This window comes from Chenopodium album, chromosome 27 (genome assembly GCF_948465745.1).
Source record: "Chenopodium album chromosome 27, dcCheAlbu1.1, whole genome shotgun sequence".
In the NCBI taxonomy this organism is placed as follows: domain Eukaryota; kingdom Viridiplantae; phylum Streptophyta; class Magnoliopsida; order Caryophyllales; family Amaranthaceae; genus Chenopodium; species Chenopodium album.
This window is the reverse complement of record NC_137860.1, coordinates 24,092,774-24,115,935: the sequence shown is the minus strand read 5'-3', so window position 1 is coordinate 24,115,935 and position 23,162 is coordinate 24,092,774. Positions and strand designations below refer to the sequence as shown.

At 35.6% G+C, this 23,162-nt stretch overlaps 2 protein-coding genes across 2 annotated transcripts; one reads left to right on the top strand and one right to left on the bottom strand.

Moving 5' to 3' along the window:
- The first annotated feature begins 654 nt into the window (after nt 1-654).
- On the top strand, nt 655-1,964 carry LOC145620288 (uncharacterized). Its single transcript, XM_081674933.1, has 3 exons — nt 655-930; nt 1,065-1,126; nt 1,553-1,964. Exons 1-3 carry the CDS (start codon nt 663-665, stop codon nt 1,658-1,660), a joined length of 438 nt encoding a protein of 145 aa, XP_081531059.1. The 5' UTR covers nt 655-662; the 3' UTR covers nt 1,661-1,964.
- LOC145620287 (uncharacterized) lies at nt 1,960-17,633 on the bottom strand. The gene is made up of 11 exons (XM_081674932.1): nt 17,404-17,633; nt 16,303-16,686; nt 15,530-15,595; nt 15,276-15,415; nt 10,245-10,371; nt 8,236-8,387; nt 6,885-7,020; nt 6,117-6,201; nt 5,517-5,788; nt 5,226-5,375; nt 1,960-2,272 (listed from the first exon to the last, which is right to left on the bottom strand). Exons 1-10 carry the CDS (start codon nt 17,602-17,604, stop codon nt 5,226-5,228), a joined length of 1,713 nt encoding a protein of 570 aa, XP_081531058.1. The 5' UTR covers nt 17,605-17,633; the 3' UTR covers nt 1,960-2,272.
- Between the last annotated feature and the right edge of the window lie 5,529 nt (nt 17,634-23,162).

The following is a 23,162-nucleotide window of genomic DNA, read 5'->3' as shown; positions in this document are numbered from 1 at the left end:
CAATTATCTCAAGGCCCTGAATTGTTCTCAAATTGCCAAGGATATAAAATACATTTTCAAGCCTAAGTTCCTATTTTGTTCGCATTGTACAATGAGATCCTGAAAGGGATCAAATGTGAGAAAGAGTAATTGTTTTTAATAATTTAAGTTGAGACTTTGAAAGAAAGAGAAATGATAAAACATTTTTAATCAAATTTTAGGTAAGAGATATATAAAATAAAATATAGTATTGTACAAAGTAGGTTAAAGTCTATAATGGTCAAAATTTGATCAAATTTGAAAGTCAAATCAGATCAGATCAGAAAAATTCAAATCAGATCAGATCATGTGAACTGAACATAACCTAAAGATTATTTAACCTATCTGATTATTTCTAAAATACTTATTAAGCAAAATAGCAAGGAAAATGTTGAATATCCTAAATTGAGATTAATAGAGAGAATTTTTTTTTTTTTTTTTTTTTAAGGAAAATAGATAGAATAATTTAATTTCTCTTTTTAAAAAAAAAAAAAAAAAAAAACAAAACAAAAAATTTGGCGCCAATGCTATATTACCATTCCGCCAGATTTATTTGAAAATTTCAAACGAGTTTTACATTCCAAAACTCAATTTGAGAGAGAGTAAAGAGAGAAACTTAGAGAGAAAGAGAGAAGAGGCAGAAGATGGATTACACACTAGCAGCACTAAAGCTAATGTGTGCACAATTGAAGCAAGCCAAACAGACTCCTTCACAATCTTCTTTCACTTTTGGTGGCATTCTCTTTCAACGCGCTTGGGTTCAGGGCCTTCTCGTCTCCGTTCCCGACCCCGATAACGACAACAACGACGATGACGACGATAACCGCTCTCGATTTCTTCTTGATGACGGTACAAGCGTTATCGAATTGTTCCTCACTGAGAGCTACCTCAAACAAAATAATTGGGTTACTGGTACCTTGCTATTATTTTGCCATTTTCAGTTTTTGTTTGTCAATTTTACCTCTTTTTATGCATTTGATTTCGTATTTGTTTTTTTTAATCTGTTTTCTTTTCTTGTGCTCTGTTTTCGTGTTTCGATGATCAAGGGATGTATGTGATGGTAGTCGGATCTTACCATGTTCCTGCCGGCAAACACCCAATGATTAAGGTACTCTATTCACCTTCCTTGTGAATCGCCCACCATATGTTTGTTTTATTTCCTTCATCAGTTTTCTCAGCATATCACACTCTTTAAAAGTAAAATCTTAAATCATTTTTTCGCGAAATCCAAATTAATTCCATCTCTCAAAATTCTTGCTGTTTGGACGGTGATTGTCTCAAAAAGTCAAAACAGGAAGAAATTTTAGAATAGGAAGTGCTAATTTAGTGTGGCATTGAACTCAAATTCTTAATAGTGACCCTCAATCAAATGGGGCTATTTCGAAATAGAGAAGCACTGCCACAGGGGTGGCAGCACAATGTAAGGTATTGGTGCTGCCACCAGCCCACCACAACCATAGCCTTTCCTGAGTTAACAGTCTGACAAACAAGTTGATAACCTGTGAAATAAACCCTTTCATATTCTAATTTGCAGGTTCACAAGATAGTTGATCTTTCAGCAAATCCTAATAGAGAGGCGATGTGGTATCTTGAAGTCATTGAAGCCTACAGATTGTTCTACCAACCTCTTATTGAAGATTGAACGCAAGATTAACTTTACAAGCATCAAATTTCAGCCACAAGAGTTGATGTTTCTGTAATTTCCTGGTTAACAAAATGTAACTCTGCAATGACATTTGCCCCTCTTTGCTTCACCCCTTTTGCTTATTCAACTGCTCGCTGTCATAGACTCATAGTAGCATGCTCTACTGTTAATTTAGTGGATTGTCAAAACACCTGCTGTATACTACTGATATTTGGTTTTTTACGACAGTCAGTTCTGTGAAAAAGAAGCTAAAACAATTAGATTTGTGAAAGTCATTATACTTTGCATGAATTACATTGCTCTGTTCCTTTGAAATCCTAGCCACAATATCATTTACACTGTTTCTCTTTTGTAATGTTCCACACCACACATTGAAGCTTAAACAACTCTTCAATTGCTGGAAAACTTAGATGCAAAATTTAAAAGTTTGTTCCTAGTATACAAGCTCCTGTTCCTAGCAAAATTTTCAGACTTAATGTTTCCGTCACCCTGACTGAACTATTCTCGAGGTTTGCACTCTCTTGATGAAAAATCGAGGCTGAAGATGAGTTCCTCAATTATGCAATTGCAAAAAGCCACAAATTTCCAGAAGATTAGTACAACCATATCCTGCAAAGAATTAAGATCTGTAAATCCAATATCATATAAACAAGAAAATTAAACTGATAACTCAGTTAAGATGGGAAAATATACAACACATCTGTGTCAAGAAAAATAAAGTTGTTATAATAACCAAGGATAGCAGAAACTTAACTAAAAGCATTTCACAGCAAGATGTCTAATTCAGTGTTAAGACTGAACATGCATCATGAAACCCTTACTAACAGTCTAGTTAGTCCAAGCTCAAAAGTAGCTCCTAGAATTAAGACTTTGAAATCAAGGGACATAAGCCGTTTAATTTGATTTACATGACTCAGAAATATGAAAGTTTGAGGCCTTGATGTTTTCCATAATTCGAGAGCCATGTTTGGCAAACAAACCAGACAGCATATCAGACATACTTACCTTAATTTTTAACTTTGAAGGTGGCCAGGTGATAATTGTCAAAATGGCTGAAAACTATAATGCCACACAAGTGATTGCACCAAAGAGAATTTTGGGAGCATCACTTCTAAAAAAATTTCATTATAGTGAATCAAAATTTTACAGTTTGCATGCCAATCACATTGCATTAAGTAGGCACATTACAGTAGAAACTATCATATCAAGGATGGTTAAGCATAAGTTTAAGACTATAAACTAAACAACATCTAGGAAAAATCGAAAACTCCATTTTGAGGTTCTAGGTAATGTAAATTAAAGGGATGTGGGTGCTTTAGATAAAGATCAGTCACACTCTGAGAAGCTTTGGGAGGTTCTAATATTTTAATAGGGTTCAATCCTTCAGTCGGTGTTGTTTAACCTGAAAAAGACAATAAAATTGTATTAAACCGAACAGTGATGAACGTGCTACAAGCCTCCAAATATTACCTCTCCTTTTGAACAGTCTTGAATTTATTGGGATTCTGCTGCGATTTCAGTGCCTGACTGCTAATCGTTGACTGACTCAAGATACTTACCAGACTGTAGAATATACCTGTTCTAACCTCTTAATCTAGATCTCATTTTACTACTAAATCATTGTCTTATAGTCAAGGATGATAAGGCTCGAATCCCTGATAATTAATTTTCATGAAGAGGTTCAGAAGGTACACCTCTATGGGTAAAGTTTCCAAACCTTCCCTTGAACAGTTGAACTGTTGGAGATAAGACAGCTTAAGTAAGATAGGAAGCCTTCTAGGTTCCTCTATTAGGTTTCTCTATTTGTGGATGAATACGAGGCACCTTTACACTTCTTTCCAAGAGTGCAGAGTGCTCATAGAGATGGAAGTTAAAAATTCCTTACCTAAGGACATAAAATTGAAGACACTAATTGGGCTCCTCCATTTTGTGCCTCGTGTAACTCACTCATAAATTGATATTAGAGGGTAGAAATATGTATCTAGGAGAAATGAGAAGGGGAAGAAAGTCATTAAAAGCCAATCCTAATTCCCAAAAGCTTAATTATTACTTGGCATATGCTGCATCAAAGGTTGCTTACTGCTGATAAGCTTACAAAGATGGCACTTGTGATCCTATTTGAAGAATGTGCACACTTCTGTGAAGTTGATAAAGAATCTACTACTCAGCTCTACTTCAACTGTTATAGTGCTTCAGTTGTTACATTGTAACAGGACTACATCTCAAATTAAAGATGAAATCAAAATAGCTGCTAAGTAAAGCAAAGAGACTACTGCTTTTGGCTTCAGGGATACCATAAATGGTTTCAATGCCATACTAAACCTTGGGATGCTATCAACAAAGAAATCTTCTTTTGAATGAGGCTTGAAGTTGTCCTGATAAGCTAAGATCTGCCTTACTGATTTGACATTCTTGACAGAATTTTGGCACTAAACTGATAGTTTCTCTGTCACTTTGTTAAGATTTGTGGCTAGTTTGCTTCTGTTGTTTGTTTTTAAGTTTGCTGTCAAGTTAGATTCAGGCATTTTGCTTGATTTGGTAGGATATGTATATTAATCTTTTACTTATGAAGGGTCACTTGTTCAACCATCCCATAAGCTGGGTTGGTAGTTTTAAACTTTGAATATTGATGCAAAATAGTGTGATTACTTTTAGGCTTTGAAGTATGTTTCTGGTTAATTTTCAAGTCTGAATAATAAATTCTGGTTATGGTTATCAATAAATATATAAATAAATAAAAAAAAATAAAAAAATTCAAAAATTTAAGCAAAATACTATGGCACCTTAATGTTGTGGCTAGACTCCAAGAGGTCTGACTTCTAACAATTTGCAAGGCCATTTCTAAAGTATTTTGTTCAGCAAGTTCACTGCGTTCAACGTAATGAGGAGCCTTTTATACCTAAAACATTTTGGCACTGGATGCCCTAAACCTAGCTTCACTAGTAGTTTGAGAATAATACTCCATCCTTGATAATGCCTCCTATTAAGCTTTGGCATGCATATCAAGGAATTTATTAAGAAAGGGTGAGAGTTTGAGAGAAAGAGTTAGTGGAGGGGTCCACTTCACATGGATTGAATAAGAATTTCTCTATTTTATGTAATAGGAAGATATATTGTGGACATCCTAAAATAAAGCTAGATCATCAATATCTAAGTTAAGAAAAATAACTTGCTTCACGCATAATACATACTGTTAGTTTTATAATTCAGCGTATTAAGTTTGAACTTGTTAATCAAAATGCCATTTATGCAGGAAGGAGATCACGATTTCTCTCTGACAAAAATGAAACTAATAAGTTGACATTTTAAACGGAATTTAATTTAAGAAACAAAAGACTTAAGCAGAAGAAACAAGACGGTCATCAGATAAGTATTATTGGAAGAGAGAAATGTGTGTGTGTGGGCGTTCCAACCTATTTTAGTGGAAGGGCGCGCTATTTTGGGGTGGGGGGAAATTTTGTCAACAGTTCACCTCATATGAAGTGGAAAATAAACACTTTTCCAGGGAAGATGCCTAGAATGGAGCATCAAGTCATCAAGTGCAAAATGAATTGGTGCTTACCTAACTTGCATGCTTGATACAACAGTCTAGTAATTTCTGAACATCTCTTTCATCGGGATAACTTTTCTCTAAGTTGTCTACGTCATCGTGTGCTACAGATTCCTCTTTCACCCGATTCCAGTGAACCAACAATTTAACAATGCATTTAATCTTTTCCGTTAAGGAAAATAAGAGTTATAAGACAAACAACAATGCACTTAAACAACGGTTTGGTATAGGGGTTTTTTCATTTATACTTTAACAAATAAAGAGCACCATATTAGGCAATGCAATAAAGCTGCCAAAGGATACAGCCGCAGTTCTAGAGTCAAACTTTGCTTCTGATGTGGTACGAGTATCACATTTTGGGGATTCATCCTGTTTGCTCTCAAGGAGGGTATCTTCTATCATATCTGATTTGTCCACAAACATCAATACAAATTGGTTTAAGCTTGAAGGGCTCATCTCTGCTTCTTGAACGCGAACCAGAAGTCTAGCCACAACACTCCATAATGCATTTCTTGCCTCAAAATCTTCTGAAGTAAAAGGGAATAAATCGAGGAGTGACTGCAACAAAAGAAAATCTGCATACAGAGCATTTAGCATGTCAAATGAGCCTTAAACAATGGTTAAATTGTCTGAGGAAAATATGTCCAAGTAAAAGCCTCCATTTTAACATCTCTTACATTATTTCTGTTGAACAAACCCAAGAATAGAATAGGAAATTTTGAATCATGAGTTTGGTCCTCTGAAGTTTGGCATAACCATTTAGCTACAATCACAGATTAGAAAATTTGGTTGCTTATTTCTTTTACTTTTAAAGAAAAAGTGAGGGTGAGGGGGGACATAGGAGCCCAATACAAAGTAATGAATGTAGACAACACAAGAAAGTAATAAGAATGATGTATTCACCTTCTGACAATTTGAAAGCCAGATCAGGAGCATCAGTTAATATGTTCGCTAGCAAAACTGCTGCAGTTACACAGGAGCTGGAGATCTGCAAAATAAGTCAAGTGTAGACCAATTAAGCCTGAGCTTGAAAGCAAGATGGAAAACCTGGCAATAGCTTCATATGATAATTACTTAGGTGAACGCTAAGTGACAATACAATCAGATCCATGAACAATCTCTATATAACAATAATAGGCCAAGAGCTGAATTATTTTGTCTTTTAAAGCTAGTGTCTTATCCTCTTAGGCAAGACTAAACAGGGCAATGTGCACTCAGAGCCATTTTTGAGCAAATACAGAATAACACCTACTCACTTGACAGGATTTCTTGATTATCTTAGGTTCCAGGAAGTGGGGGAGGGTACTTCAATATTAAAGAATGTGTTTAATTAGTTAATGGTCGGAGGCGACTTGGCTAATATATAAATTTCAATCGAATTCACTTGTCAATTCTTCTACGGAGCTAACTATCCAAGCTTCATTTTTTAATAAACAGAAGATGTGAGACCAGTCACTTAGTAAATGCAGCTTTCTACACCCAACTCAAGATGAGGAAAACTAGTGTGATTCGGCAATATCTTTATGCTAACATCAGCAAGAATAACACGACTTTATATTTCAAGACACTGGATATCACCAAAAAAGAATAAAGGCTAAACTTTCTGAAGATCAAACTAAACTGAATACTAAGGGAGTACAGATAGTTTTTAGGGATAGGATTAGGAACCACCTCAATCTTTTCAGGGATTTTGATCAGCTCTATAGCCATCTGAACAACTTCCTTATTTGAACATATCCGTTCTGAATAATCATCAGTCACGGAAAGAACTTCCACTGCACGAAGAATTGAATCAAGTGCAGAATACCTAAGAATAAAACAGAAACATAAACCATAATTCACTCATTACTAACAAGATTCCTAAACTTTGATTGTATATTTGGATTAAATTAAGAGAAAAGTGTCTTAAGTAAGTCTATTCAAACACAAGTATGTCATTCTGCACATGAAAGCTAGCTCATCATCATAGCACATACACGGACAGAACAGTATATATATAATTTTCTAACCCATTAGATATTAAAGACAGTGAGGACTAAGTTTTGGTTATCAAAATAAGGCTCCGTTCAATTCGACTTATTTTGACTGAAAAAGCTTAGTTGTAAGTGAAATTGTCTGAAAAACTTAATTTTGTTTGAAACTGTCTGGGTAAAAAAAACTATTTTTGTTTTATCTGAACTTATATGACTGAAATCTAACTTATTCCGGAATCTTTTTTAAAACTTGAGAGGCATCAGAAGCGCATCAGAAGCATTGAGTTTGAAATCAGACAGTGACTATTGCGAAAACTAATAGGATTTCAGATATTAGCTGCTAGTGCATGATGGATTATACAAAAGAATTCAGATCTGCAAATTTTTAAGCCAAGTATGCTGAAGTTGTGCATCTCTATCCAATTGCTACTTGTATCTCCTATTTGGACAAATAACCCAAAGTCCTAAAGCATTTGCACCTAGAAACATCAAAACTAATTGTGCCACAGCTGAGCGTTTCAATCCAATTGCTAAAATTAATCTCCTATGCAATGAGCCTGTCCCAAAGATGGTGATTGATCACATATATGTGATAGAATGCCCGGATCATAATCTTATAGTTATATACTTATATGTTTTACAAAAGAATCACACTTCTGAAAGTTCATCTATGTTAAGTACACACATCCTATAATAATAATAATAATAACAATAACAATAACAATAATAATAAATAAAATAATATAAAAAAGACAATACATTTAGTATTAAGGTAAATTACAAGTACAAGTATCAGAAAGGTAATGTAGTCTTGACATCTCTACATAGAACTATGGAAGCAATAAACAAACTACAACTTGGTTGTACAGATACAAATTAACTCAGTTTGCAAGAAAAACCAAAGAACATTACAAAGTAAGGTGAAGGTATAAAGGAATAACACACGTCAACATAAAGCATAAAATTCTAGAAGCACTCAGGCAATTAAATCTACCAACATCGATAATTCTCATGCAGAAAATTGACCCCAACTCAGAAAGTTTACCTACCTTTCAGGTATTCTGTCACTTGTTGATTTGCCCATCTCAAAAGACAGGAGATTGACCAAAAGGTCTGGTAGCCCCAAGTTCATGAGAGTTGGAAGAAGAATAGGTGCCACTTCTTGCTGATTTTCCATAATTGCTAGAAATAACCCAACACTCTATTCAACGCAGTGGAAATAAAAAACGCATCACTCATCATACTATGAAGATAATCTTATTATTGTGAATAGCAGAAGATAATTGTAATGATAATAATACATTCTCTCTTATTACAAGAATATTAACAGTCACAGGATATGCATAAATGCTAGGTGAACTACACAGAGAGATAAAGAGAGTGGCAATCATCCAAAAGTCCAACAAATGGCATCCAGTTCACTTGCTTCAGATAATATCTTGCCAAAACCTCTCACAATAATTTCTTACTACAGATCATATACTTAATGTCTTTCCAGATTACAGTGACCATACTGTGTAGAGGAAAAGCGACTAATGAATCTGCCTTCCAAATTGAAAGTTAGCACATTCAGTTATCAAATAGATAGTCAAAAGCACACACAATGAAAAAGAGGCAGGAGAATACTTTGTTTTGTATTATTCCATAAAATAGAAAACAACGCCCTTGCCAATGGCAGTATTTCTGTGCAATATAAACTAATAAACATAAACTCATTTAGCACCAACTACATGATCACTAGCACACTGAAATTAGTAAAAGCATATGATACAGATGCTTGGAAGTTGGAAAGGATCGAAAGCAAATTATCAAAGGCAACAAGATGGAAAATAGGCTGTCAATTGTTTACATGCATATCAGAAAAGTGAAACAAGATAGACGAGCATTTAAAAAACAACATTGGTGTATTCAGAGAAGAACACAGTTCATAATTTGCAAAGAGGTATTCACCCTGCCTGCTTATGTGACAGAATTATATGCAAGTTAATTGATTCCCCTCCTGTTTCTTTTATTTAAATACAAAGGAGTAACATTACACTTTTTCCATCAGGCAGTTGATCTATTCTAAGCCTCCCTTTTCCTGGTATCCTTTCTGTAAATGGATGGGTGCTAACCCCACCACCCCCCCCCCCCCCCCCACCCCCCGCCGCTAAATAAATTTAACTATTGCTCAAATTATTCTACCAGAGTATGTTTAAGATTATTCTATTGTTTAAATTAGTCTCTCCAAAGGTTGAGGAATTCATTAGGGAACCAATTCCTCAAAAGATCATATCTCACAGATATAACAATTTTCAGCAAAGTCTACGGTAACAAGCTAACACAAAACAAATACACTCTTTATAGACATGATTCTTCAGCACAGAAAAACAACTAGCCAGTCCCTGACTCCCTGCTCTCCTCACCAATCACCCCATTATTCCCAAAAAGAAATAAAATGATATATAACAATCCATGAGCACATTCCTTTTGCAAACAAAAATTTCGACAACAGAAATCAAATAGATTGCCGCAAACAGAATCCTTCGTAACAGATTAAGACTGCTTGTCAACTCACACAAAGAAGTAAAAGCCACAATGCTTCTATCAGCTCCCCACACTAGCAAATGACTCTTTTAATACCTTTTTTCCAATTTGAGGGATTTATTTTCTAATTTACCAAAAAAGTTGAACAAATCTAGGAGCTCTTTAAAGAGTAAATGGAAAACAGATTTATGTCAATGACAGCTTTAACCCTAAGTTCCCCGCAACATGGTATTGTAGAGCAGTAAGAAAGCGAAAAGTACACAACTAGCAGACCTACTCCCTTCAATATCCCAGTTTTCCTAGCTTTTGGCATGACCATATGGCCATGCCAGGTCTTATTTTGCTCTTAAATCATCAAAAAAAAAACGCCCATACTTGTTATCAAACTTTTTTCATTCCTGATGTGTAACAGATGTACAGATGTCAAAGTTGACAAAATACCAATATTGTTTCTTACGTGTTGAAAGCGAGAGCCTAACTAACACAAAAGGGGAGGGGGGAGGATAACAAAGAAGAAGAAGAAACCAGTCACCTTCTCAATGAGGACTGGGTTTAAGGTATTCTCCACAATCCAAAGGATACGTCTCAAGATGTGGTCTGATTGCAGTGCTCTGGCCCACACAACACGTTGGTGGCCTTGAAGGCCCAAAGTTAGCAACCTACAAAAATATATTGTAAATAAATGAAGTGACAGAGAATCCAATATGCTTATACTGCATTATACTAAGGGCTAAGCTACGAAAGAAACCTTATCAATTGCAAAATGCAACCATGAGGCCATGAATAAGAAAAACCAATTTCATAATATCATGCTAAAACTGCCTTATATTTATATAAATATGCATATATGCCTAGCATATTCAATCATCCCTTGGAATAGACGTAGAAAATGAAGGTTTTTTGGAAACATAATATGCTTCTTTGGAACTTAGTTCATCAAAAATTGGCTTTGTTCTAAAAATCCCTAATTCAACCCGATATGTGTCAGATGTCATACAAATCATAGAAACCATATTCACCTTTTCAGAAATGCACTGGAGTTTTTGAAATATGCTATTTCAAATATTTTTCTCCTTTGTACTAATTTTAATCTTCTCATCTTCATGGATTGTTTTTAATATACAACAAAAACAATATTGGCTTCAACTGTTCTGTGTCAGAATATGACACCTCTGTTTTTTAGTCATCCAGGAACAAAACCATTTTTTAGAGACAGATGATCCACTCCAACCTCTCACTCAATATATTCCTAGAAGAAATTATAGCTACTGACAGCTCTTAGAAGATCAACAAGCAGCACGTCAGCAATATTCTCTTAAGTCTTAACTAAAACCAGGTCTTGGGACCTCCCCAAAAGAGATACATTAAAGTAAATACAGATGGATCACGATTGGCTTCAGATAATGCTGGAGGCTGTGGTGTGCTACCCAATGAGAATGTTAGGAAACACTCTATCATTATAAGCCTTGCTGCAGCTGATATTATCCCAATCAGGGAAGGACTTATTATGGGAAGAGACTATAACATACACCATCAGTCATCTAAAAGTTGTTACCTATTATTACGCTCGTAAGTCTTACAATCATGCCAGATAATGCAAATTGCTTCCCTAATGAACCTGACCATAGCAGCACCTTTTTTAGATATCTCTAGAACCCTGATTGGTAATTAGTGATTGATGAGTTGAAAAACTTGGGACTGGTAATTAAGAATGTTACAACCCTGCAGAAAAGAGATTGGGCTGTGATCATCCTTCATGCCAAAAGAACTGCAAACTCTGTAGCCCATGGCCTTGCCAACTACAGCCAATTAGAAGGAGACAGGATATACCATGCTAGATGCTACACTCCCTCAATGTTTAGCACATAATTACAACATAGAGCTCTGGAAGGCGGCCACTTCTATCAGTTTTATGGGCCAATAGTTTCTGCAATCACTTATCTACCTACAATCATGTATCGACCTATTTTGTAATTTCAGTTGTTTTAGGTTTTTTTACATTCATTAGCTCTAAACACCTAGGTGGTGCTTTTGTGGATCTTAATCCCAAGTTTTACTATCTTTTCTAGGTTAAAGAATTAGGGACTTCAAAATTAGGCATGAATTACGACAGTAAATTAGTACCAATATGTGTAAATCGTAATGGCTTCAATAGTGGATTCTGCAGCCTACAAGTCTACAACAGATGTAAATATATTACCATACGCCACATGTTGCAGGTCAAAGTTCAGCTAAAATAAAACTTGAAAAAATCTTTATGGAATGGCAATATTGTAACAGCAGGACCATAATTCATTAATACATTGCAGATGCAAGGTCAGTTGTACCAGCTAGGCTGCATTTTGAAATATTCACTTTCAGCAGTTCAACTCACATATAGCCTCAAATTTTAGTAGCACTTTATTACACCATGTCTCAAAGGAGAACAGAATGGGAATATCAATTTCTCCACCATCAAACCTTGTCTCAGCCATTTTACTCTAGACACCCACCACAACGAAATCAAAAGAAAAGATAGTGAACAACTTTCTAGAAGCTCCACTAGCAAGGATAGAAAAATCAGATCTTAAAAACAACCTTGAATCAAAGCCTCCATCAAGTCAAAGCCCTTGCCTTTTAGAAAACTTACAAAAGAAACTTAACATAAGCCTTCTCGAAATTAACCTAGAACCACACATTTACAGCTTTGTCTCTTTGAACCATTCCAATTACAATAATAGATTCAGAGCAGCAATCAAACATTGTCTACCCTCACAAAAGGTGCTACAAAAAGGAGCAATAATAATATGATCAGACCAGCTGATCCCTCTCAAAGATAACTTAAGTCAAATCTCATAAAGATGAGTAACTTTAACTTAAAGAGGTCCTATGGGATAAGGGTAAAAATCTTCAAATTTGTACTGGAATCAGTCACAGGAAGGTCATTTTGAACCTCATTTTTCCTGGTACTCAGCTACCCTGTTCTAGAATTACAATTTCTTTCACTAAAGTTAAGTTTTTACACAAAAAACTGATGAAAGTATCCACAAGGAACTCTGCATACCACTCTTCCTCCACAACTCACTAACCATCCTGAATATATCGAGATGGGAAAGCCATAAATTCCTAAGGGAAACAGAGTGCTAGATTAGGATTATATCGGACAATATAAGAAATTAAAGAACACAGAAAATGATCAGAACAAGGTCCAAAATGCAACTCCAAGACACAGTCCAGAAGGCACTTGCTATCCCACTCTATTAGTGAAAAGGAAGCGGTAAAGTCTAGATGAAACATTCCAGTCCCCGCCCACAAATCTCCTAATCAATACACCATAGAGGTCCCCAGTCACTATAGTTACTTTTCCATAGAGTATGTCAAAGTCTTGAATTTACGTATTCTTTAATGGACTCGTGTGTTGGGCCTCACAAGCCACCGATCTGGCTACAATACCAAAGGAGCGAAAACGGGAGCATACAAAAGGGACCAGCAGCCCCATCAGAAGGAAAGGAAGACCAGCTAGCACTAGGCAACAAAGAGAATTAGTTGAAGGTGAAGACAAGTGCAACAAGTAGTGGATACAAGGTTAAGGCAAGGCAAGGCAAGGCAAGGTAGAAAGAGACAATATTAATTGATGACATTCAGTCCTTCTTGACAGTCTTAGGTGGTATATATAAAGAATGTATGGGAAGTAGGAACATTATGTAAATTGTGAGGAACTATGTTAAGAGAATAGTAACCTAAAGTTACGAAGAGATTAATAGCCACAAGCTATCAAGAGAGTAATAGCCACAAGCTATTGACCAATCATTTTGTATCCCTTTTGCCATTATCAATCTTTAGTGACAAATCAAGCTTTATTCATTTACCTTGTCAAATCTGAAATATGAAGTCCGAAATCTAGACTATGACATATTCATGTATTAAAAAACATTATTCTCCTCTTGAACTCACCAGCAGATTGAGATATTGCTAAACTGGGAAGCTAGATTACTACATGTACTAGATATACAGCATTGTTGATATTTTAGACAAGATTTTAAGTCGCCAATTCCAATACTTGTCGTTTAACACTCTAAGTCATCCAAGAAGAAACAGAAGTCATAGGGATAAGACTGACCATCGACTCCTTACCAAAATTCTCAAGCAAAAGTGATAGCAAGTAAGATAGACAGAGTAATATATGCAATGTCATCCCATATGACCAATATGCACCTAGAGATGACGATGGATAAAGTCTTCCATGAGACTCTACTGCGATTTCAAATCTCTTCTCTTATTGCACCACACATATATCATAGTTTGTACTAGGCTTTAAAGTTCAAATTCCCAGCCAACCCAATATGCCTCATCACTTAATACTGGGACTACAAACAAATTCACCTTTTATCTACCTGCATCAATGTCCGTCTTAGTCATTGTTAAGAGGTTCTACAACAACAAGGTGACAGACCCAATAACCATGGCGTAGCAATTCATCATGCTTCCGTCCAACCCCTCACATAAACAAAGGATAAGAAACTGAATTCTCAACACAATAACAGAATTAGTCACACAATGATATGATGTGAAACAAACACATGTTAAAAGACTTAAACTCAAAACTCATAATATTTAATAATTGAGGTGATCCATCTTGCCTCCCAAACAATGAATATGATTACGGCAGATAAACTGATAACAATACAACATTTTGCCAAAAAAATCAAAGAAAAAATAGACTAACGAAGCAAAACCACCAAATCATGCTAATTTAGAGCATAAAGACAAGTTGGTTTGATGATACATCCTGCTTTAGTACTGGCCCCAGAGAAATTGAGAATGAACAAACAAATGGTACATCTAACTAAACTTAGCAACAGGAAACTTCATTAAAAGCAGCCCTAAAAAATAAAATGATCATTATTACTAATAGAGCTTATAAACTGGAGCAGAAATTCAAAGGATGAAGATGGAATTTGCATTGAACTATGAAAATAAGGTAGTACAAGCTTTCGAGAGGCTTGTTCTCTCCCAAACCAACATTCAAGAGGTTGGAGCTCTCCAAAGTGTCTCCACTCTTCACAATATTCAACACAACCTCCTATCCCTAGTATTGTCTTATTCATAAAGAAAACTCACTGCTAACGTCCTCTCCAAGCTAATCTAAACAAACTTATTAAGCGATACCTATAATGCCCCTCCCTATGTCGATTCATTACAGCTCACTTTGCACACAAATGCTTCAGGATAATTTGTTATACATGTACCCAACAGGTGAATTCATGAAGCAAATTTGTAAGTTAACTACCAAAAGGTGATTTGCATAATTAAACTTCTATTATACACAAATATAAAGCTTATCAATATGTAATTTACAGTTTGTAGGCTGAGAATCACATACAAGGCAACAAACTCAATAACCTCCCAAGAGCAGCAAGAAAAATTGTTCAAAGTTATATTTCTTTATTTTGATAGGGAGAGTGCAGGACAGCAGGAATGATGCAAGGTAGGAATATGCTTTGATTTTTTTATGGGCACTCAAAACTCAAGTGACCTTTGTTCCATAATATACTAGAATAGAAGATTTTTCTTTTGACATTACCGACAGACTTCACATAGGCAAGGAGCATCATCTGAGAACACTTGGTCTACGATTGTCTCCAACAATTTATTATTGGAGGTTATCTGGTCCATAAGTGCTTCATGGCAGGCAAGGTTGCCAAAAATTCCAAGGTCAATCTCCTGCAGAATAAATTGTAGCCACCTGAACTTATTTTTGCTGTGACAAACATTTGCTGATACTTCACAATTGTAAATCTAAGAAAAATTACAAAAGCCAACATAAGAAACACTTACAGTAATACGGACAGAGTCAGAAGTCACAAGATTGGCCAAAAGGACTTCCAGCACAAAGTTCTGAACCTAGAGAAACCTTGTAGTCAGCTATTTCTTCTTTGTAACATCAACATGACGACATAACTTCTAGGTGGCATATGATTGCTACTTGCTTGCCATTTACCCGTTGAAACATGTACCTAAGATCCTACGGAGAAGTTTGTAAAACTAGTGGGCTCTATACTCACTAATGCTAGGAAATTATAGCCAATCAAACATAGTTACAGAGGACATTAGTTTTCCCTAGAATTCTTCACATTTTTCACAGTGAGCCAAGTACCATCCCTCGTCTATTAAACAATACTTTTAACCAGACTCCCCCATAGACGTTTTTAGATCTTTTACTAAATATCTCATTTGTCCCTTGATGTTTGCCCTATTTTTCTTTTTTGGTTTATCCCTTTAAGTTTTCCCATACTACAATGGTCAATGGGGATCACATCTTTACTCTTGTACCCACTTCATTTGGTCCCACCACTATCGCTCAACCCCCAGACAAAAATTATAATAGAGAATTCTCCTCAATAGGGCAAGCAAAAGAGAATGGAGGGAGTATGTATCAAAAAAACACTCTAATCTCAAACCCCTTGAGGCCTTGACACTTCTACATCTTATAAGCTCCACTACCAATTATTTCCCATAGATGATCCACTTTTGACAGATTCGTAAGAAAAAAGAAACATAAACTTTTAACCTGCAGCATGCAAACATAGTAAAAGAATAAAATCGAGTACCATAAATTCTGCATGTTCCTTACTAGCAGCGAGGTCCCACAAAACACAACCACTTTCTTCCCAAGCCTTTTCTCTAGCTGTCTTTTCACGAGGCTCAATGTCATTATCATCAGTCCCTGCTGATTTTGAAGGTTGTTCAAGATCAACAGGTTCAGAATTTACAGTCTCTATACTCGCTAAATGACCATTTAAGTTGTTCAGACCACTATCTATCTTTGGAGAGGATGCACCATTTTCCCTTTGATCATTATCTGGTCTTTGAGTGGAGCTACTCCATTCAGCAAGTCCTTGAAGGTCATCACCTTGCCTTTCATCAACAGGCAAAAGCTTACGTATCAAGGAAATTATATATCTAGGATCAATAGTCGTCGAGATGTCAAAAATCTGGTCAAAATCACACAAGTATTAGGGTAACAACCTCTACAAGTTAACAAACTATGGACAAACAAGGAAACCTAAGGAGTACAGTAACTAGTACTAAACTACTCATATGAAGCAGCATATGCAACAATGAAAAAGCATTGACAATACAACTTTTAGGCTCTATAACTAAAGTAATTACTACACTAGGGAAACTTATATATAACGAAAGTATGAAACGTGATGCTTTCTTCATTTTTCTTAGAAGATCGCGATGCTTTCAAGACTACACTAATCAAGAGCATAATCAAAGCTCAAATTAATATTATAACTTTCGTTTCCTTGTCAAGAGTTTTTATTTTTGGCAGGAGCTTTCTCATACAATAACCAGATTATTCCAAAGTATCCGAAAAACAAGCAAATCAGCAATCACATAACCCAAACAACCATTTTTTAAGAAATAACAAACAAGATCATAAAGTATTCCAATCTCCATTCTCCAAGTGTTAATAACTGCGGAAAATTGCAATCGTGACAAAAGTTCCACAATGTTGACATTTTCAGTTTCAAATTATTTCAAGTATAAACTGCATGAAATTACAAAAATTAAGCAATAAATTAAATGAAGCGAAACAATAATCCAAACTGCAAAATTCAATTATGAAGCTTAATTTAACAGCAGCAATCAAATTAGGAATAGCTAAAACCCTAATTGAAAAGAGAGAAAATAGGGAAGAGAACCTCGTCGGGAGGAGCAGAAGGATGATGACTTGGGGCATTATTATCATCAGGTTGAAGTTGAAGGTCTTCGTCTACATGTTCTTCTTCTGCTTCGTCAACTTCAATTCCATTTTCATGGCGGTGTTGCTGCCATTGAAGAGAGTTTGGAGTATGAGATGCTTCCAAGTGTGATTCCGGCGCCATTTCTCTGTCTTCTGCCATTCCTAGAGGTGGAAATTTTGTTGTAAGCTTTTTACTTTGGTTGCTTTGAACTGTTACGGCCTGCTCACTTCAACTTTATTTAATTTCACTTCAGTTCAATTTCAATCAATTCAGTTTAAGTCAGGTCCTAATTCATTAAATGTGAACACGCCCTTAGTCACTTAGACCCTATTCTTTAGAGCTGTTCTGCTCTACTTTGCTGAGTGGCCTGAGTCCTGCTCTACTCTACTATGCTATTCTGAAATCTGTTGTACTCTGCTTCAATCTGCTCTGCTTAAAAATAATACAAAGTACTTAATATTGAATTACTCCCTCCGTTTCTTCTTTCTTGCAACAAAAGGGGGTTGCACAATTCCTATGTCAAAACTTTTAAGGGAGTAAAGCATGTTCTAATCACATGTGAATAAGTTTAAAAACGGAAGGAAGTAAAAGGGACCACCCTTTTTAAAAAAAAAAATTCACATGGGTTGATTTTGAGATTTTCCCTCCCAAATTTTCACCAAATTTAGAAAGTACCTCTTCCATACCACATTTTTTCCCTTCATTTACTTTTCACAAACAAATGAGGGTATAAAAAGTTCAAAAGACAGCCATAATTCAACATTTTTTTACATCCATGTTCTACTCCCTCCTAATGAATACATTTCACCTTAAAATTCCAAAAGTTAGCACTATGCAAGTTTTAATCCTACCATGATTACCTATAAACTACATTCCTAAATCTAATTAGTGCTAAATTAGGGGCAGCATCTTCATTTTGAAATCTTCCAAAAGCTAGTTCATTTCGAGTTGTCCAAAAAGTTGCATCCTCCACTTCATCACCATTTCCAGATCTGGGTCAGAACAAGGTAGTATATGTCAATAGATATTGATATGGAAGACTTTTTCAGAATTAAACAGTTACTTGGTGAAGACCAATATCAAAATTTTAGTGATGCAACATAGACAAGTAGTGATTCAGATGATGAATATGTTGCAAAATGGGCATACTCTCATATTTTAAACAATCAGCAAATAACCCAGCAAGGAGAGAAGAGGAGAGACCTCACCATTGAGCAGAAAAGGCAAATCGTAGATGCCATTCTGTTACAAATGCAAGGAGGTGAAATCCCAAGAGGATTTTTATCACAACAAGCAAGGAAATTCAACATTCGCAGATCAACAATGTCTAGGCTACATGCAGACATTAAGAAGCAAATGGTCCAGGAAAATGTCATTGATGTCAGGTAAAAAAAAAACTTGGTAGAACAGGTCCTAAACCCAAAGAGTACTCTGATGAATGGTTACAATATATCCCTTTAGACAAGAGGACAACAAAGAGAAGTTATGCTGGAGCACTCAATGTTTCACATTCAACAATTCACATATTAAGGAAGAAAGGAAGACTCGGGACTCACACAAGCACGAACTACCCAACCTTAACTTCCAATCAAAAAGTGGCAAGGTTGAAGTGGGTCTTAAGTCCCATAAATCCAATTCCATCTCATGGGGACCCAAAGTTTGTAAACATGCAAGAAGTCATTCACATTGATGAGAATTAGTTCTATTTGAACCCAGAAACCATAAGGTTCTATCTGCTTCCAAAGGAGGAAGATCCCTACAAGTGTCAGCAGTCAAAGAGGTTTAAGGTGAAGGCCATGTTCATGGCAATGACAGGCAAATCATTGTATGCAAGGGATGGGACTTTGTTGCATGATGGGAAATATGGAATATTTTCATTTGTCAAAAAGCAGATGGCAAAGAAAAAGAGCAGGAACAAAGAAGCTGGAACAATGGAGACTAAAACAGTGCAGAATTATGTCAACAAAGAGGCAATAAGAGAAATGCTAATGGAAAACATCATCCCAGCAATACATCAACAATGGCCACACAATGTACCCAAAAATGTCAAAATTCAATGGGATAATGCCAAGCCTCACCAAAAGCTTGAAATGGTGTACAGCCAGCACAGTCCTCTAACTTGAATGTGTTAGACCTAGGGTTGTTCAAAGTCATTCAATCCCTACAATACCAAGCCTTCCCAAAAACTTTGGATGACTTGATTAAAGAAGTCATCAATGCATACAATGCTTTTAAGCCTAGGGCAAACAAGTATATATGGCTAACACTTCAGTCAGTGATGATAAAGGTACTAGAAAAGCAAGGGAGTAACAGTGGCGTATTTAGGGTGGGTTCAGTGGGTCATTTTTTTGGGAAAAAAAGTTTTTTTTTTAAAAAAAAAATTATTATAAAAACCAAAAACAAAGGATATATACCATTAAATTAACTGCATATCTAAAAAGAGGAGAAGTTGCATGGCTCGGTGGTATTTTGGGTTGTTCATTTGTGTGCCTTAAGCCCCTAGGTCAAGGGTTCGAATCTTGCATTCAATAAAATTTTAAACCTTTTTTTTTTCATTTTTTTCTCCAAGTGTAAAATCACCAACGTTGCAATTATTAAAAATAATATCGGAGGGCCTATATCTTACGAAGTACTTCTTTAAATGATTCCGAACCCACTCTTCTGGCTTCTTGGATACGCCACTGGGGATAATAACTTCTCTCCACCACATATGAAAAAGAAGAAGCTGGACAGATTAGGGATACTACCAAAACATCTACATGTTCCAAGGGAACTCATACAACAAGTTGTGACTTATCTAGACATGTTATGACGGATGTGAGGGAGAAACAAAATAAGAATGTATTAACAAGAACACACAAATTTACGTGGTTCACCAATTATCAAATTGGCTACCTCAAAGGACAGACGAGAGAAAAATGTTTTATTGATCTTGAGGATCTTTTCCAGATTACAGATTATATATTACAAAGTGATATTGAATATCCCATTCAATATCCCCATGAATATATCCCATGATTATTCCCTATGAGTATAACCATATGAAAATACTACTTATAGAATGAATGAATATGACGAACCTATAAGGAGTATTTATAGACCTCCTAACCTTGGAGCCCAAGGTAAACTTTACCAAGCTTGGTGCCCAAGTATTACCAAGATTGGTGCCCAAGTAAAATACTTGGTGCCCAAAGTAGACATATTATATGACATATAATCTTATTCAAGGCACATTTTAACAAGACAAATGACTTGTCCAAGCCCAACTTTAGGTGGTATTAATTTCTATTACACCCAAATGACTTGCAACCGGTTAATCAGGTAAACATTGCTGACTTGTGATTAATTGCACACGTGTCGCAACCGGATTGGTTAAAAAAAATCAAAAAATGAAAATGAAAAAAAAAATTAATACAACCACCTGCCAGCCATCCCCCTTTCCCCGGTGCACCGGCCTCCTAAAGCAGCAGCCCCATGCCCCCATCCATCTCTCTTCTCTCTCGCACCAAAGCAGGGGAAAGGAAAGGGGCGCCCGCGGTGGCAGAGGCCACGCCTGCGACGAACTCGAATTGGGGCTAATTCGAAGTTTGAATTTATGGGTTGCTCTGTTCAAATTTCCAAACTTGAGGGCTGTTGCACGCGATTTGTGGTGATTTTGGTGACGGTGGCTGGGAGCAGAGGTGGTGCGGTGCCCGTGGAATGTGTTGGCTACGATGGTGATTGCTAATGACAGGTGCGACGGGAACAAGGGTTGTGGGCTGGTGTGCGTGGTGTTTGAGTGAGGGAGATGCGAATTTGGGGGTGTGAGTTGCGGGTTGGTGTAAGAACAGGGGGTTGACGGGTTGTGGTGGCTGAGTTTTGCGTTGAAGGAGATGGAGAAGAGGGCGAAACGGCAGGGGCTGGGGAAGATTGGGTGGGTTTTCAGGGCGGGGGAGTAGTGGGCGCCGTTTTCCGGCAACGGGTGAGGTGTTTCCTGGGGTGGGGCGATTTTTCGGCGGGATAGGGGTGGGGGTGGGGTGTTTACCGGGATAGGGGTGGGGGGCTGACTTTGTTTTTTTTTTTTATTTTTGTTTTATTTATTTTTTATTTTTTTTGGACCTATCACGTGTTGACACGTGTTTGGTGACTTGCTATATCAGGTTAGATGACTGGTTGGGTGCAATAAAAATTAATACCCCCTAAAGTTGGGAGTGATAGATAATAATCAAAAGTATGGATTAATTTTGGCGGACGAGGCAAAATTCAGATTAATGGGAGCAATTTTTCCTAAATTTTTTCCCGCCTAAATGCAAGAATGATGTCATTTTTTATTGGAGTTACCATATTTAACACACAAAAGTTTGAAATTTGAATATTAGAAACTTCTATATTACAACTCCAATCTATCAATTTAACTTTAAAAATGAAACAATTGTAAATAGCACACTAATAAATGGATTTATACATTGAAATACGTATTAGGCGACGTTGAACAAGTATTATAACATAATTTTGATGAAAATCTAAAAGTATAAAATTACAAATATTTTTGTACAAGGTGCGTAATTCTCATTATTTTTACAAAATACAAATTATAAAAATAAATTTTATATAAACTGTGTATATAAAAATAAGGCAATACTTGGCTCGGCTCGTTGCACTCAACCAAAGAAAAAGCACGCATAGCGCATATTCTTAGGTGCACACTCATGCACCTGCACCTAGAAATAGGTGAAACAACAACACATATGAACATTAACTTTTCAGAAAGTGAACATTAGCTTTCTTTTCATCTATTTTTCTCCTTCGTTTTTTATTTTCTCTCTCCTCTGTTTTTTTTTTTAAATTTTCCCCTTTTTGACACTTTTTTGATTGAATTTGTTTCTTACAACATGAAAGTAGTTATTAAGTATGAAAATTTGAGTGAATTTTGATTTTGTGCTTTAATTTCGATTGATTAAGGTTTATATGAATCTTTGAATTCACAAATTATACTCTGAGTCTTCTCCTTCCTTCTTTAATCCTTTTTCCTCTGGGTTTTTTTTCTATTTTTCTCGTTTTTTTTTTCGATTTAACGATTGAATATGTTCCGTACAATATGGAATTGGTTGTTTATCTGATTTTTTGAATTCATATGAATTGAATTTTTTTAGCTTCGATCAATTTCATCTGTGTATGAATTTCATCTGATGTTCTGCATTTTTTTTTATCAATGAACATAATCATGCAAAATATAAATATATGCATAGGTTCCCTTGAATCTGAACATTAGCTTTTCAGAAAGTGAACATAGGCATAAACTATATGAATATATGCATTTCAGAAAGTAAACACAACAATTCAAAATATGAATGTAAGCATTGGTTTCCTCAAAGTGAATATAACCATTTATAAGGTGAACATATGCGTAAAAATATGAACATATGCATTTAAGAAAGAGAACATATGCATAAACAGACTTAATGAGAATATTTATGAACAACAAATATCCTTAATGAATATTTACATTATGACATATAAAATATTATTATGAATATAAAACATTTAATTATGAACATAAAAAATTGAAGAAATAATAAATAATCTAATTATGAAACATATGCATCATAAGTATTAAAAATATGAACATATGCATTGGTTCATTTTTGAATACATATGAACATAATTAAGCATTTTAGAAGATGTACATATATATAAAAGTATGAACATATAGATTTAGAAAGTGAATATATGCATTT

Bases quoted from the DNA above. Each gene is read 5' to 3' on its own strand.
- LOC145620288 (XM_081674933.1), top strand. From the start codon at position 663: ATGGATTACACACTAGCAGCACTAAAGCTAATGTGTGCACAATTGAAG. The intron at 931-1,064 runs GTACCTTGCTAT...TCGATGATCAAG, and splicing joins ACAAAATAATTGGGTTACTG to GGATGTATGTGATGGTAGTC. The intron at 1,127-1,552 runs GTACTCTATTCA...TCTAATTTGCAG, and splicing joins GCAAACACCCAATGATTAAG to GTTCACAAGATAGTTGATCT.
- LOC145620287 (XM_081674932.1), bottom strand. From the start codon at position 17,604: ATGGCAGAAGACAGAGAAATGGCGCCGGAATCACACTTGGAAGCATCT. The intron at 6,202-6,884 runs GTGGTTCCTAAT...CTTATTTTGCAG, and splicing joins AAATCCCTGAAAAGATTGAG to ATCTCCAGCTCCTGTGTAAC. The intron at 5,376-5,516 runs GTATCCTTTGGC...TTAACGGAAAAG, and splicing joins TTGACTCTAGAACTGCGGCT to ATTAAATGCATTGTTAAATT.